This window comes from Sinocyclocheilus rhinocerous, unplaced genomic scaffold (assembly GCF_001515625.1).
Source record: "Sinocyclocheilus rhinocerous isolate Xijiao unplaced genomic scaffold, SAMN03320098_v1.1 scaffold155, whole genome shotgun sequence".
Lineage (NCBI taxonomy): Eukaryota > Metazoa > Chordata > Actinopteri > Cypriniformes > Cyprinidae > Sinocyclocheilus > Sinocyclocheilus rhinocerous.
The window spans coordinates 343,419-361,408 of NW_015661891.1; the positions used below are offsets into that span (position 1 = coordinate 343,419).

Here is a 17,990-nt window from a genome sequence, read left to right on the forward strand (position 1 = left end):
AATAATAATAATTATATATATATATATATATATATATATATAATAAAAATAATAATGCATTATAAAGCTTGTATAATGCATTATCAAGGTATCTCTAAAAGAAACAACATGTGTGTTATGTTTGTGATGTATGCAATGGATTACAAGATATTAAAATACTTTAAGTAATAAATCTATACCAGGCTCAAATAAAATATTTTTAAATCCATTGAATGCCTACTAACCATACCTGTTTTTTTAGGTTTGTAAAAATCTTTTGTCCCATGCTTACGAATGTCTCGCTACTAAATATCAAACCTACCTGAATCTGTGCTATAAAAATATGAATGGATTATGGCATCGGGAATCAAACTGCTCGTTTTTTAAAGAGCTCTCGCTTATGTGCGGGAGCTCCAGTCCAGTGTGGTCAGTGTGGAGATCAAAAAGCAGCTGCTGTAAGACCCACAGTTTATAACAAGTCAATCAGAAAAGTTCTCCTATTCATTTTTACATATATACACATTACAGTGTTACTAGTAACACTGATATTTCATATGGTTTGCAGCCCAACCTCATTGTCCTGGAGACATGCACTATGCAGAGATGGGTCCCGCTTTCCCACCAACCTGCAGCAACCCACAGAATTACACCACAGAACTTACCAGCACCTGCCTGCCTGCTGAAGGTTGGTCCTTGATTAGCAGCAAAAAGGGAAATGTGGGAAATTTTATTTTACTGAACAAATATAAAGTATTTAACTTCATCAATGATACGTGAAATCAGAAAATATTGTTTTATTTCATTAATATCTATATTATTTATAACATTTTATCTGTCTCTCATAATCTCAGGAAAGGTCCTGAATGATCGCGTTGATGGTTACCATTCCATTTATGTGGAAGAATGTCCATGTGTGCATGCAAAGATAATGTATGCACCAAGGCAGGAACGCAGAACAAAGTGCCAGACCTGGTAAGAAATTTTGGTAAGACTTTAGTATAGGGACCAAATTTCACTATTAACTAGTTGCTTATTAGCATGACTTTTAATAATATATTGGCTGTTTATTAGTATTTATAAAGCACATATTCTGCATGACCATGTTCTACATTCCCAATCCTACCCAATACCTAAACTTAACAACTACCTTACTAACCAGTGTTGGGGGTAACGCATTACAAGTAACGCGAGTTACGTAATCCGATTACTTTTTTTCAAGTAACTAGTAAAGTAACGCATTACTTTTTAATTTACAAGAAAATATCTTTTATTAGTATTTATAAAGCACATATTCTGCATGACCATGTTCTACATTCCCAATCCTACCCAATACCTAAACTTAACAACTACCTTACTAACCAGTGTTGGGGGTAACGCCTTACAAGTAACGCGAGTTACGTAATCCGATTACTTTTTTTCAAGTAACTAGTAAAGTAACGCATTACTTTTTAATTTACAAGAAAATATCGTTCTAGAATAAATGTGAACATGCATTAATTCATTCATCTCACTCAAAAAAAAAAAATCTGATTTAGTTTTCCTCAAAATTTATAAAAACAGTTAAACGCAACTCAGAATATGACTCAAAGCTGCAATAATTAAATATGTTAAATAATACAAATATCCTTTATGTTAGGGTTAGGGTATTTAATCCCATTTTATTAACCAATTTGCTGCTACCAATGATCCAATTCTACCATACTAATAAGAAAAAAATTACACAAGATAAACGAACATTTCTTCTTTTTTTATTGCTGAAGAGTGTTGAACTTTCTTCTTCTGTGTTCTACTGTACAGACGTGAATTTACATTTCCTTCAGCCTGAGGCTTTTGGTGTGAAAGGGCTTTTACATTTGCCAAAAATAGAACTTTTTATATTAAAAGCAAACAAGCAAGCCCAGCCCAGATTTAAAAAGTAACGCAAAAGTAACGTAACGCATTACTTTCAATAAAAAGTAACTAAGTAACGTAATTAGTTACTTTTTTAGGAAGTAAATATTGTAATGCATTACTTTTAAAAGTAACTTTCCCCAACACTGTTACTAACTATTAATTAAGTTAGCAAATTAGGAGTTTATTGAGGCAAAAGCCGTAGTTCATGGTTTGATAATGGCGATAATTGGATCTTAAAATAAAGTGTGACCAGTTATTTTTATTTACTGTTACTGTGTGTTACTGTTTTGGTTACAAGAACATACAATCATACAAGGTTTTTCAAAATACAACCTCTTTGTAGGTAAAAATGTAAGTAAATATTGTGAGATTTGAATATAATCTGTAAAAAATAAATTTTGAAAACCGCTTTAGATATATATATATTTTTTTTATCCCCACAGTACCTGCATCAGAGGAAACTGGGCATGTTCTGCAAACACATGTCCAGCCAAGTGTATTATTGAGGGCCAGTTCATCACTACATTTGATGGCAAACAGTATTCTATACTAGACAAATGCACCTTTGTGGCTGCAAGGGTAACTGAAATGGAATATAGCATTTTTTTTCTTGCAAAGTGATATTTGATGATTTTCTGACATTAAAATGTTTGGTATGTCTAATGTTTGGTATGTCGCCCAGGGGCTTAACTGGACATTGAACATTCAATATTCTGGGCAAGGTGTTGTCATAGAAAAGGCATATCTTAATATCAACCAGGTTTGTCTATTTTCCTTACCAACATTTGCAGGCTTTTTTTATGCATTCTGCAGACTCTATGTAACTTGCATTATCTACTGTACATATATAGTATGATTTTAAACATTTGATAATAAATTTTGATACCACATTCAGACGTCACTTCCCCTATAAACTGACTGCTTTTTTAATTTCAGGAAAGATATACCTTCTCTGCAAACAGCATACAACTGAACAACATAGAAATCAGTGACCTATCACAGACTGGTAGGCTCTTTTGGAATTTGTCGTATTAAGATGAATGTTTGAAATATTCATATTAGCCTGACAAAATTTGAAACATTCACATTAGCTTTACAAAACTGCTATGTTTTTGGCCGTTGTTTCAGAGTCTACCACAGTCTTTTGGCAGTCTTCAATGTTCATTCAAGTTCAGACTTCATTTGGCCTGAAAATGCAAGTTCAAGTCTCTCCAGAAATTCAAATATATTTGAATTTGCCACCAACCGAAAACACTAAAGGTTTGAGTAATCGATATTCATACAAGCCAACCTCAAAGCACATACAGCATTTTAGCAAAATGTAATTATACATAGAATTCAATCAATCAAATTTGAATGTTTTTATTAAAGCAAGTGTTTTTATTATAGGTCTTTGTGGAACTTTTAATAATGACACAAGCGATGACTTCACTACTTTTAGTGGCATCATAGAAAGTTCAGTTCAGCTTTTTGCCCAGTCCTGGTCAATGGGCACTTGTACCCCAATTACTGGATGCATCAACACTGACAATGGTAAGTGTCATTTAGACTAACTGCTTAACCATATTAAAGTTCTGTCATGACAGCTCTCGGAGAGTTTAGCATGGTAATGTACAATACGTGTTAATGATTTGGTCTTGGCGGAAAATAACTTCTATGCTGCTGCCACTGCAGCAGAGCAACTACTGATACTTGCTACTACCAATACATCCACAGACATGCTGCTTTGAGATGAAATAACCCCCATATATAATATACATGAGATCACCCCGTAGCAGATCTATACAGGTGGAGCTGGGGAAGGGGAAGGGTTTCTGAAGCGTGCTGCAACTGCTACAGCAAACACTAGTCGAGTATTTGAAAGTTGAGCAGCAAGCTCATTGGCTGCTAATACGAAAATAACCAAACACCATATTGAGTTGGAACCTATTGGACTGCGCCATCTAGAATTTCATAACAGAACTTTGGATTTATTTTACAAGACAACCACTTATATTCATTCCATTTGTAGAGATATTTGCTGAGGAGAACTGTGACCAACTGAAAGATCCAGAAGGATTGTTTGCTGTGTGTTATGATTACGTACCTGTTTCGCCCTTTGTAGAGGCAAGGATATATTCGTATCTATTAACACATTTTATCATTTTAAAATTCATGGTTGTTTTCTTGTCATTAATCTGTTTCTGATTCTTCTTAGGCGTGTGTAAAAAGAACCTGTCAGTGCTCGACTGCATTACAGGAATGTTTATGTGTCTCCTTTGGCAACTACGCAAAAGCCTGTGCAACTCAGGGAATCACTGTTGGGGCCTGGAGATCAGAAACAAACTGCAGTAAGTGACAAGCTTTTATTTAATGTGAAAATTATGCAGTGAATTTCAGGGATGTTAAATTGTATTTCTGTAGGGTCCGTGCCGCAGTCTCAGATAACTACACTGAACAAAATTATAAACGCAACACTTTTGTTTTTGCCCCCATTTTTCATGAGCGGAACTCAAAGATCTAAGACTTTTTCTATGTACACAAAAGGCCTATTTCTCTCAAATATTGTTCACAAATCTGTCTAAATCTGTGTTTACACAAAAGGCCTATTTCTCTCAAATATTGAGTTCAGTTCATGAAAAATGGGGGCAAAAACAAAAGTGCTTATAATTTTGTTCAGTGTATTAACAACAACAACAACAAGCTGTCATTACAGTAGCAACTATACCCCCCCCCCCCCAAATTGTTGAAAAAGCAAACCTTAGCACAATTAACCAAATGAAACTTAGAATTTTTTTTTTATATATTTGCATTTTATTTATAATTATTTGTGTAATTACACTAACAACATTATTTCTGAACATATGTGTATGACTCATTCCACAAATGATCATTCTGGCTTTCAGTTCCTTCGTGCATGGGCAATCTGAGGTTTGCTTATGCCATGTTGGCATGTAACCATACCTGCCGTTCCCTCTCGGGGCCCTGATCCGACCTGTGAGGTGGTGGATGATCCTGTGGAGGGGTGTGGATGCACATCAGATTCTCACCTGAGCAACCAACAGACCTGCAGCCCTCGCCCGCTGTGCAGCTGCCACCACCTAGGAGGCGACACACCTCCAGGTCCTGTGGTTATCGGTGGACGCCAATGGTAAGGATGAAAACATCTCAGTTCAAATAAATGTTTAAAACATTTTTTGTTTTTGCTGTGTATAAAATGTTTGTTTTGTATTACAGCTTGTGTGAAAATGGACAACTTCATTGTCCTAAAGTTTGCAGTGAGTGAAATCATCTTCTTACAGTTTAGAAAAACAACAACAAAAACACACTACACAGAATACTCAACCAGTGCATATAGCAACTTTTAGTATGTGTATTTAAACTGAATAGCCTCTGTGGAATTCTATGGCAGTTCTGAACACAGATAATTTATTTATAATACAAAATTAGACAAGACATCCTCCGTACTTTTAATTCACTGTGATTTTTTTTTAGCACAAATACTTTAAGAGTTTCAGAATGCACCTTATCCACAAAAATCCATACAGTTTGCCTGCAATTAATGGTGTGATAATCCTGTATGCGTAATTCATCAAACTAGGTTTAAATACCCAAGCATTGTGTATGTAGTTAGTCACTTTTTAGTGAACTCCACCCTTGAATTTTCAAGTAATTATTTGGAAATTTCATGATTCATTGCCAAATATTTCTATTAAGTTCTATTCCTATTTTCTAGATTGCACAGTGGGAAAGATTGGTGTGGATTGCGCACAAATACCAGTGGACACTGCCCATAGGACATGTGAAAGCTTGACCAAACCTGTAGTAAGCATTTGTCTAAAATTTGACATCTGTTATCAAATTGACAATTGTTATAGTGTTAATTTTCTGCAAGAGTTGAAGTGAAATTCCTGATCTATATTCACAGAGTGAGGATAACAGCTGTATCAGTGGTTGTTATTGTCCAGATGGCCTTTTTGAAGATCATAACGGTGGTTGTGTGGCTTATGAAAACTGCACCTGTGAATTCAGCGGGAGGGTGTATGAAACTGGGCAGAGCGTGGAGACCAACTGTAAAATATGGTAAGAACCCTGTCTTCTAGCCTTGACCTTGGTTCACATATTTTAAAAGAATAATTTACCCACCTTCATGTCATTCCAAAGCCATAGGGTTTTCCTTTTGTGGAATAATAAAGGAGATATTTTAGAATATTCAAGATGCTCTTTTCCTGACTGGGAAAGTAAGTGGATATTGAGGTTATTAAACTCTTAAAATTACAGCAACAACAACAAAAAATCCTATTAAAAGTAGTCCATTCAGCTTGCGCATTATGTTTCAGGTCTTCTAAATTTGAGTTGATATTTACTAAAAATCTTCCCGTCCACTGTAGTGCTCAAATCTCACTCGTTCCTTTATATATTCAAACTTGGCACCTCAAGATTCTAAGCGATAACAAGTGTGAATGACATTTGAGAGCTTTAAGATTGTATGCTTTGAGATATCCTGCCCTGCAACATTACAATTAAGTAAAAATAACCTGACCACTGGATTTGAATTACATGATTTTGTGTCGCAGCACATGTAGAGGTGGTGAATGGTCTTGTATAGATGAGGCATGTTCAGGAGTATGTGAGGTGTTCGGAAATGGGCAGTATCACACCTTTGACTCCAAATGGTACAGATTCGATGGCCACTGTCAGTACACCCTAGTGAAGGTGAGTGGTTGCAATGTGACAAATTATCTTTTCCAAAAGATTCTGACTTAGTTTATGTACAGTATACTAGTAAAATTCACAAGTGCTGTAAAAAGTAGCACTCAACAATTGGCAAACATATTTAACTTCTAATACTTCTTGTATAAGGCCGCTGGTTCAACTGGGCAGTTTGCAGTTAAAACTGAGAGTGTTCCTTGTTGTGATGAGTCTTTGACATGTTCCCGCGCCATCTCAGTGGAGCTCTTGGTATTTATAACCATCACCATCTGTGAATATATAAATTGTTGTTGGATGTTGTCAATATTTTAACTTTCTATCAAGGAAAAATTAGAATGCACTCAGTTATGAAATTGTAAATATTTGCTTAATGTTTGACAGGGTGCAGTGACTCTGATGTTGAGCGACATGAAGGTAACTGAGACTCTTCAGGCAGGGGGTGCATTATTGGCAGAGCCCCTGTACTCCATCCAAACTGTGGGCCTCTACATCATTATCTCAGTTCCCGGACTGGGGATCACTGTAATCTGGGACAAACATACTAGGGTCACCATCCAACTAGAGCCTCAGTGGAGAGTAAGAAGTCACATTTAATTTATTTTATTGTCTAAGATTAATATTCAGAATTTACATTGTGAGCTAATCAGATGTCATGCAAAAAGCAGCAAGCTGTCCAGATGATTTCCTGCTCTGCCGTAGTATCAAGCGGCATCAAGTACAGTCTCTGTTGCTTACGTTGCCAGAACTGTTATTGAAAATGAATGACGGTGGATTGCTTTGCTTCAGCAAATTGCTTAAAGCGGGAGCAAACCTTTTGTTTTTAAACTCGTTGTGAGCAAAACTGTTCTAATTGGCTATCTTCTGGGATTGATGCATTAAGTGTGAACACACAAATGACTTATTGCTGAAATTGTGTTGCATTGTGCCTGGTTAGGACTATTGTTGTGATAGACCTAGTACAAAGTTTTGAAATGAGAGTATTTCTCTTAAATAGAAAGATTAAATTTTGGAGAGAGGTCACTATGAATGGCAGATGTTATAAAATGGCTAACAATGGTTAAATCACAAGTAAAAGTTGCTAAATTAACATCCTTGTTGGCCCTGGACCAAACTTGTTTTCAACAATCTTTATTTTTAACTTAGCACCAAGGTTGGGATTTGAACAACATTCTTAAGAACATATCTATCTGACCTCCTCTTTAGGGCAAGGTTAGGCAAGGAGTGGATATGTAATGTCAGGGCTATGATAGTTTGATAGGAATGTTGGTTCAGGAACAACAAGGAATATAGATCTTGAAACGTGCTACTGAGTGGTGAAGACATGCAATGTTCTCTTTCAACTGTGGAACATTAGGGCCTAGTGTTGGGGCTTTGTGGGAACTTTGATGGAAAGGTGACAAACGACCTTCTGACAAGCAGCTCCTCAGAAGTTTTCAGTGTTTTGGACTTTGGGAATAGTTGGAAGACAGCAACTCCGCCATGCTCAGATGTAACCCATGAAACATTTCCTTGTGAACAACACTCCTACTGTGCAGCCCGGGCCCAGCGGCGATGTATGATCCTGAGATCGGACACCTTTATAGGTTGCCATTTGAAGGTACTTTGCCGTGCCAAAAGTTAATAAAATAATGTTGTTTCTGATGTTTAATCTTGGTTAATTGACTTTAACTAAACAAAGCACTATTTCTATATCAGACATTTCTGAACTTTGTTCAAGTTCATCAAACTGTTTCTGAGTTTGAAAGTTGGTTCAGGTACACAGTGTACTCACAATTCCTTTTTTTGTCATGAGGAAAGGTGGAACCTTTATTGAACCAGGCAGTAACTGTTGCATTCTTTTGACTACTAGGTAGATCCAGAGCCTTATTACCAAGCCTGTGTTTTGGAGTCCTGTTCTTGTGAGTTTGAGGGAAAGTTTCTCGGCTTTTGTACAGCTGTCTCAGCTTACGCAGAGGCTTGCAGTGCAAAGGATGTCTGCATCAACTGGAGAACCCCAGATTTGTGTCGTACGTATTGTATTCTATTGTAATTATTGGATTGGACTTTGGAAACAATTAAGAATGTTCCCAGCATGAGTATTTCCTGGTTAAGGCATACCTGAGTTATTAGTTAGTTAGTCAAGTGATTACAGTGCATGTTCATCTCCACAGCGGTGTATTGTGACTATTACAATGAAGTGGGCCAGTGCACCTGGCATTACAATCCATGTGGCCAGGTTAAGACCTGTGGCACTAACAACCACTTTACAGGAAAACTTGAAGGTATTTTTTCCTTTTTCTGTTCCTGTTTCTTGATCTCGCTGTTGTACTGCAGTATTCTGTACTACTAGAATTTAGAAACACGGAAACTATTTAAACGTTCACCAAGCAATGTATGACATTTCAGGTTGCTACCCAAGATGCCCTGAGGAGACCCCATATTATGATGAAAACCTAGGAAAATGCACCGCTTTGGACAACTGCACTTGTTCCTTCATGAACAGAGTGTTGTCACCTTCTGATGAAATGTGTACTTCTTATACATGCTGGTAAGCCATTTTGTAGACTCTTGTTATAGTGCTGGAAGGATATTTAAGATAAAACATTTTTAAACTATATACCTACCATTAATTAAAATTTTTATTCTTTTTGCTTAGTAAATGCCTTGATGGACAAATTGTCTGCACTCCTACATTTACATCTACAACTACGACTACAGTTTATTACACATCGACAGCTCAGCCATCTACAACAATAATAACCCACACAGCCACAACACTACCACCAACAACTCAACACAGCACAACACAATACATAAAACCAACAACACAATACACAACGAAACCAACAACTGAGAAGTCAACCGAATCTTCTACAAATCCAATTAAAGACACAACTACAACACAACTACCAACAGCTGCGAGCACAATAGAATACAAAACCACAACAGAACCACCAACCTCACAGAGCACAAAGGAATACACAACACAACTACCAACATCAGAGAGAACAACAGAATACACAACCACAACACGTCCATCAACAACTGAAAGTACAACAGAAACATATACAACTCCGGTGCAAGAAACAACTACAACACAACCACCACCAACTGAGAGCACAACAGGACACAGAACCACAACACGTCCATCAACAACTGAAAGTACAACAGAAACATATACAACTCCAATGGAAGAAACAACCACAACACAACCACCAGCAACTGAGAGCACAACAGAACACAAAACCACAACACATCCATCAACAACTGAAAGTACAACAGAACAATATACAACTCCAGTAAAAGAAACATATTCTACACAACCACCACCAACTGAGAGCACAACAGAACACAAAACCACAACACATCCATCAATAACTGAAAGTACAACAGAAGCATACACAACTCCAGTGGAAGAAACAACTACAACACAACCACCACCAACCAAGAGCACAACAGAACACAGAACCACAACACATCCATCAACAACTGAAAGTACAACAGAAGCATACACAACTTCAATGGAAGAAACAACCACAACGCAACCACCACCAACTGAGAGCACAACAGAACACAGAACCACAACAAGTCCTTCAACAACTGAAAGTACAACAGAACAATATACAACTCCAGTGGAAGAAACAACTACAACACAACCACCACCAACTGAGAGCACGACAGATCTCAGAACCACAACACGTCCATCAACAACTGAAAGTACAACAGAACAATATACAACTCCAGTGGAAGAAACGACTACAACACAACCACCACCAACTGAGAGCGCAACAGAACACAGAACCACAACACATCCATCAACAACTGAAAGTACAACAGAACAATATACAACTCCAGTGGAAGAAACAACTACAACACAACCACCACCAACTGAGAGCACAACAGAACAAAGAGCCACAACACGTCCATCAACAACTGAAAGTACAACAGAACAATATACAACTCCAGTGGAAGAAACAACTACAACACAACCATCACCAACCGAGAGCACAACAGAACACAGAACCACAACACATCCGTCAACAACTGAACAATATTCAACTCCGATGGAAGAAACAACCACAACACAACCACCACCAACTGAGAGCACAACAGAACACAGAGCCACAACACGTCCATCAACAACTGAAAGTACAACAGAACAATATACAACTCCAGTGGAAGAAACAACCACAACACAATCACCCACCTCAGAAAGTACAACAGAATTCACAACACAACCACCAACAAGTGAGAGCACAACTCAACCAACCATACCAACAAAACAATACACAACTGCAACTCAGCCAACTACTGAATCTACAACTTCAGGAAAATATAGCACTTCAGTATCAACAGTGTCTACAACAGGTGTGGAAGCCACTACAAATATAAACTTGTGCTTGAATGAACTTTTAAACAATGCTTTCTACAAATATAACACCAGTAATGTCATAATAAACACAAAGTGACAAAACACTTTGAATGTGCTAAAAAAACTGCCACACAAATGTATTTTGTACTTACTGTTTTTTCTCTATCATTCCCACTAGAATTTATAATAGTCACTAGCCCTACTATCACCAGTCTAACTCCAAATTCACCTCAAGAAGTGCATACAAAAACTAATCCTACAACAACAACCCCTTCTCTGACATCTGTACTCAGTACTACAATACCTACCACTGAACACACAACTCCAGGTAATAATACTACTCTACACTACTACATGATAACATAACCCCTTTAAGCCTACTACAGCTTAAATGACATATAGAACAAATTCCAAACTTTAAAATCAGTGTTAATTACAATGTGTTCAATGTCTTAAACGCAGTTATATGTGATTCATATTTTGATTGATTGGGATCCTAAGTTTATGTCTTTTTTTGAACTAGTGTGTGAGTGCAAAGATGTGATGCGAAATCAAAGCTGGTTGTGTGGAGAAACATGGAGAGAGGATTGTGCTGATAAAGCCTGTAATGCTGGAGTGATTGAGGTAAAATCCATTACCTGTCCAACATCCACAATCAGGACTGATTGTCCTAGAGACAAGAAGTCTTTGGTCAAAGATGAAGAAACTTGCTGTCAGAGCTTGGAGTGTGACTGTAAGTAAACTGACTTGTCATATACACATTGAAACCAGTGGTACTACTTGGTGGTGTGGCTATCTATTTGTTCAGACAATGGAAAATAAGAAGAGTGATGGGGATGCCATCACTCTTTCACAAAAGTTTGTATCATTCTGTTTTTCCTGGTTTCTTTTTTAGGCCAGTGTCAGGTTTATGGAGACCCACACTACATCTCCTTCCAGGGGATCGCTTTTGACTTCATGGATAACTGCACCTACACTCTAGTGGAGGAGCGAGTACTGCAGCACAGATTAAGCATTACTGTAGACAACTACTACTGTGTGCCGGAAATCGATAATTCCTGTTCTAGGGGAATCACATTAAAATACTGGAATAATATTGCCACACTTATGGTAACAGAGGAGTTCACAGTAGAGGTATGTTTATAATGATAAAAAATAATAAATAAATGTGTTATTCTACTAATTTACGAATGTATTAGCCTCCCAGAGCCATACATTTGTATGGGGATAAAGTGTGGGCCCATATTTATCTTTATTCTAGCCAAAAGACAAGGACCAGTCTGTCTGTCTTACTGACATATAAGCAACTAATGACTTTTTGACTTTTTCTGTCAGCTTTTTTATTATCAATACCAAATTACATATACCGTTATTTTTTAACCAAACATCCTCAACTCAAAGAAAATGAACTCAATTCAAGGAACTCAAATATGCAAATATCTAACAATAAAACAGATTTTTGCTCCACACCCACAGTTCTCTGCTGGTCTATTTCTATGAATAACTGGGGATGACAGTTCACTTGAGCTTTGATGATAAGCTGATTGTCTCTGCCTTTTTCCAGTGTACTTTAAACCAGGTGATTATAAAACCACCATATGAAGATCAGGTATTCAAGTTTGAAAGCAGTGATAGCCAGGTCTACATCTACATCAAGCCTATCCGTTCCTATGTTTCTCTTACACCTTTCAACAATCTGTTAATCAACTTGGCAATGGAGTACTTCCAAAACAACACCCAAGGACAGTGTGGTACGCCATTAAAATCATTTAACTGTTGATAGAAAGTAACTGGCACATTAAATATGGATGGTTCATGGTGCATATGATATCACAGACCATAAATAGAGTGTGTTACGACTGTGATAACCTTACACTCTTGACTTCACAGGTGTATGTGGTGGTCAGTCGTGTATACGAAGAAACGGTGTAGTTGAAGATGACAACTGCTGTGATAAGACTGCATTTGACTGGGTTGTAGAAGACCCTCTGAAACCCTACTGCAAACCTGTGCTCACCAATGTTCCTTGTGTCCCTCCCCCGCCACCTTCAACTCCACCTCTACCTCCGCTTCCCTGCCATCCTACAATATGTGACCTTCTTCACCATGAGTAAGTCACTGTTGGGTTTTTCACTGAGGTCAATAAGCATAACAGTTGGGTTTTGTAAGTAAAAATCCTGTGTTTTTTCATATAAAATTACAAACAACTTCATAGTTTTGCTTGGCTTGTTGCATTGTGACTATAACAATAGGTATTAACATCTTTTACTCAGAGTGTTTGCGGAGTGTGGTGAAAGGATCAATCTTACGTCCGTAGAGAAGAATTGCCGGCTTGACTACTGTTCATACAATAGTAGTGTTGGTGCCTGTTCTTCTCTGGAGTACGCAGCATCAGAGTGCAAAAGGATTGGTATTTGTGTAGACTGGAGATACCTTACTAATGGCTCCTGTGGTAAGAAAACAGTATGAAAGCACAGTTTCAGAAAATAGTAGTAGCACGCTTATATTTCTGTACATTTGTACACTGATGTCTACAACATATCAACATCATCTTAGAACCTAACTAATTTACGTATACACAATTTTAAAGACCTGCAAGTCTTTACGAATTCTTTGAGGTTCATGAGAGTGTGAATTTGTGGAATTCATAGCTTGATTTGATTGATAAGTTACTGTAATTTTATTGGCCGAAACTTTGTGTTTTCCATGTGCATTTGATTTTGTGTTATCTCCAATATCAAAATGCTTTAGTAGTAGACTTTGCAAGCATTGCTGTCTTCTAATAATATTCCACTGTGTTAGAGATCACATGTCCAGAAGGAATGATGTACAATGAGTGTCGAAAGTCTCCAAATGATGTCTGTCGAGGCGGGTGAGAAAGATTTTTACTTCAAATGATTCAAGCATTTCTAAAGTTCAAGTCTTGCTGCATATTTCACCTCGTAATTAGAAGATTGTGTTTCAGTGAAAAAATGCCAGTGCACCACCTTTTACTTTGTCTAGATTTTTTTCCCCCATTTTTTATTTATTTATTTTTAATAATGGTTACGGTTAGGACTGCATGTTTGCTTATAGGCGTGATGTTCATTGTATGACCTCACACCCATCACTCTATTGCCTCCTCAGTGTTCGCGTGCATGCAACCTCTGTGGTTGGTCTGAGATCAGGCTGCTTTTGTCCAGATGACCAGATGATTGCGGAAGAACACAAGCAAATCTGTGTGTCTGAATGCCCAAGTGAGTTAAGAACTCAACCAAATATTACAAAACAACAGTTTTTATTTATAGGCCAATCCTGAGAGCAATGTGACAAAAGTTTTGTTACAGTAATATTTTAAAGGTAATTTATTTTGTTAGCACAATTGACTTTGCAAAGATACTTTGCTAGTTTTCCTTAATAAGTAATGCTTTCTCTAAATTGAGTAATTTAGATATGCATTTCATTTCATATTTATTTTTCAGCATGCAAAGGGCCATTGGGTGAGCCCATGCCGGTAAGAGTTCATTTACCAGTAAAACCACAAACTTCTGTTACAAAATATCTGTAAATAGATGTTTATTATGAATACTGCATAACATAAATCTTTCATCTTTCTATAAGGTGGGAGCAGTATGGGAATCAAACTGTCACATATGCACATGTAATAACCAGACTAGGACTGAAGAGTGTATACCCAAACCTCAAGAACCCACTCCAGTCTGCAGCGCCTACTCCATCCTGGTCTCTGACTGCTGTGACAATCAGATTTGCGGTAATGTTGCAATCTTTCCACAGAACACCCTAGTGTAGAGTGCCACTGGTGCTTGGAATAAATACATATTCTGTTTTAATTGGTCATTTCATTAGGTCCAGTGTTGCAAAAACAGATTTAGAGTATGTTTTCTTTGCTTATTTACAGTTGAGAAGAGTTGCGAGTACAATGGAAAAACTTACAAGGTAAAGGAAATAGTTCACATATTTACTCACAATGGGAGTATGGTTTGTTTTCTATAGTTTCAGAGGCCCCTTTAAAAGACCCTGCTATAACCAAATTTAGCACAAAATACATTGAACAATGCATGTATATGTGTTCTCACTCTGGTGGATTCAGGTGGGTGATCGGTGGACAGACCCTTCACATCTGTGTGAGTCTTTCAGCTGTAGTCAGACAGGAACTGAGGTTGAGAAAACCGTGTGTCCGGGACAAATCTGTGCTGAGGTGGGAATGACCAAACTCACATCAGTATCACAAACTGAATCAAGTTTGTTGCTCATATACATCTTTTTTTCTGGTTCTGTAATCTATAAAGTTAATGTATTATTTGTATGTGTGTATCCAGGATTTACGAGTGTGGGATGAACATCATTGCTGCTATTCATGTAGGTTTACACAAATGTTTCACTCTAGTTGATCTTGTAACGGAACTGTACCATAGCACAGTGGGGTCTAGATCTTCCTTGATGTGACCTCAATATGCTAACTACAAGACCAATGTTAGTATCAAGCCAAGGCAATTGTCCACTTTTCCAGTGACCACAGTGAAGGGCTTTTTTCCATTCATTCATTAAAATACAGGTTAAACTGTAACATAATGTTAAAACTTCAAAGAATATAATCCAATTCTCTGAGATGGGATGCTGTGTCATGGTGTTGGCATTACAGGAACACAATTTAAATGGTCAGAAGGGAGATGCAAGTGCAGACATGCCTGAAGTATGGTGGTGTAACCCTAAGACATTCCCTAGGGATGCATTCATGTTCTACCCTTCAAATCTCATTCACCAAGCTCTATACCTCCAAGAGAGTAAAGAGGGTTATTCCAAAGAGAGGTCCATAATAAAACATGACTAGGGGGCAGTCGTGGCTTGTACCGGACTTGTACTGGCAGGGATTGTAGGCGGGGGGAGTGAATGTCCCTCAATATCATGACTGAGGTGAGGGGGGGTGGGTCTTGTCCCGGGGTTGTCCCACAGTAGTCTTTATATCAGAGAAGCACTGCAGTGCTCTCAACCAGATAAGCTAGCAGATCGCCTTACCTCACCGTGGCTTCATGCTTTCCTTATAACATCAGTTCATTCTCTAGGCCTAAGCGAAGGACTGAAGGACCAGGGGCCTCATTTATAAAGCGTGCATACACACAGATTTGATCCACACCAACGCTAATTTTTGTAAGAACTAGAGTTGGGGTACTGAGTCTGCTCTTGAGTACAATTTTTTAAAGGACTCGGACTTGTCACGGAATCGGATGCATTTTTACTCGGACTCGACTCGGACTCGAGCCTTTCGGACTCGGAAAGTATGTCCGAGTCCAACCGAGTCCAGGGTCAGCTGACGGAAATGTCACTGACTCAATGCATTGTCACAAAAGTGATATTCAGTATTTGCATGTGTTTTTAAGTCTTGACCAGTACTTTGAAAGCCGACGGGTTTCTGTACTCGCACACCGAATGTGCGCTCACAGAACGCGCCTCTCAGTCAGTGGGCCCTATTATACACCCGGAGCAATGCGGCGTCAGGCGCAACGCAAGTGTTTTTTGCTAGTTTCAGCCTGACGCAGTTGTCATTTTCACGTCCTGTGCCACGTTGTTTAAATAGCAAATGCATTTGCGCCCATTTGTGCGCCCATGGGCATGCTGGTCTGAAAACGAGGTGTGTTCAGGCGCATTGCTGGCGCGTTGCTATTTTGAGGCACCTGAAATAGACCACGCGATTGACCAACAAAAACCTGGTCTAAAGTCTGGCGCAATATTTTTTCTTTGTTATTTAAAGAGCGCGTTAGTAATATGCGCCTATAGGCGGGTGCACAATGCACGTACACTTTGCTTATTACACACACAGGGACGTGCAGCAGCACACAAACATTTTTAAAAATGAAAAATGACATTCCGCCATGTAAATAGCGAACCCGCCATGGCACGAGCGCAACTGGCTTTTAAAGGGGATGGGAGATGAGACTCTGATTGGTTTATTGCATGTTATGCCCAAAACACACCCATTACTCATTAAGAGAATAGGGACAACCATTTTAGACCATGCTCCGGGCGCGCCGACCGCTTTTCCCGTCGTTAAACTAGCAAAAGTGGATTTGGACACGCCCTAAGTGCACCTGCGCCGTGCGCTTTAGACCATGCGCTTAGTTTGTTAAAATAGGGCCCAGTGTACGAATGCCTAGTTCTCTTTCGCTTAAGTTCTCTTAAGGTCTGTTATTGCTACACACTTACACGAAAAGTTATGTCAAAATGCCCGTCTTGGAGACTATTCATGTAAATGCGGTCACATCATATCGACGAGTGAAGTAAACACTGCAAGTCGAGCACCTGGTTTCTGAATCCAACAGAGTGGGGTGCTCACCGAGGGCCTACCCTAGAAAATGGACAGAAACACACAGGTAGCAGATGGATTATACACACAACCACCAGCGCATTAAATACACACACACACACACATATATATATATATATATATATATATATTTAGAAATGGATCGTACTCACCCACCATGGATCCCGCGCCGGAGCCCCGTTCAGGAAGCGACCCGAAGAACCCTCTAGTCCGGACCATCAGTAAGGTGATCACTATGAAGCCATAGAACCAACCAAAACATCATAGGTCCAGCATAGGAGACTGTAATGCAGGAAGTTCCCACCTAACCTCGGTCAGGTGGAGAGATGGTGGCTACAGGGGAATTAGGAAGGGGAAGATAAGGGGAGATGTAAAACCCCCGAAGGAAATGAGTAGATACTCAAGTATCACTCTGATCCGGACGAAAGCGCTGACGCCTTGTCTGGATCACATACCTAAGGTCTTGCCTACCTCCCTTTGGGAGGAGCGCGAGTCGCGACACTAGCCTTCTGTGCCCGTCTCTGATCCTCAAACTGAGACGGGCCAGGACCACTGGGTTGTTCGTGCTCAGACCTGGACCTTCGTGGAATGATGGATTTGAAGGCCGCTGAGCGTGCCTTCGCCTCCCTGAACTTCTCGACCACCGTCTCAACGGAGGTACCAAAAAGTTCGGAAGGCAAAACCGGAGCATCGAGAAGAAAGCCCCTCTCTTTCTTCCTGATATCTGCCCGGTTCACCCACATATGTCTCTCA

General features: G+C 38.8%; 1 protein-coding gene across 1 annotated transcript in view; it reads left to right on the plus strand.

Moving 5' to 3' along the window:
- Positions 1-17,990, plus strand: part of LOC107726823 (mucin-2) — a 25,233-nt gene that overhangs the window by 2,777 nt on the left and 4,466 nt on the right. Inside the window, 33 exon segments of the mRNA XM_074560131.1 lie at positions 242-434; positions 545-664; positions 831-951; positions 2,316-2,451; positions 2,555-2,632; positions 2,809-2,878; positions 3,001-3,132; positions 3,262-3,405; positions 4,758-4,831; positions 4,833-5,002; positions 5,089-5,129; positions 5,588-5,676; positions 5,780-5,934; positions 6,429-6,582; positions 6,715-6,813; positions 6,946-7,147; positions 7,926-8,161; positions 8,414-8,570; positions 8,715-8,825; positions 8,950-9,091; positions 11,209-11,243; positions 11,439-11,648; positions 11,811-12,049; positions 12,480-12,666; positions 12,806-13,025; positions 13,189-13,367; positions 13,718-13,787; positions 14,042-14,151; positions 14,377-14,408; positions 14,516-14,666; positions 14,814-14,851; positions 15,006-15,113; positions 15,235-15,274. Of these exon segments, the coding sequence (XP_074416232.1) occupies positions 242-434; positions 545-664; positions 831-951; positions 2,316-2,451; positions 2,555-2,632; positions 2,809-2,878; positions 3,001-3,132; positions 3,262-3,405; positions 4,758-4,831; positions 4,833-5,002; positions 5,089-5,129; positions 5,588-5,676; positions 5,780-5,934; positions 6,429-6,582; positions 6,715-6,813; positions 6,946-7,147; positions 7,926-8,161; positions 8,414-8,570; positions 8,715-8,825; positions 8,950-9,091; positions 11,209-11,243; positions 11,439-11,648; positions 11,811-12,049; positions 12,480-12,666; positions 12,806-13,025; positions 13,189-13,367; positions 13,718-13,787; positions 14,042-14,151; positions 14,377-14,408; positions 14,516-14,666; positions 14,814-14,851; positions 15,006-15,113; positions 15,235-15,274 (4,243 nt within the window).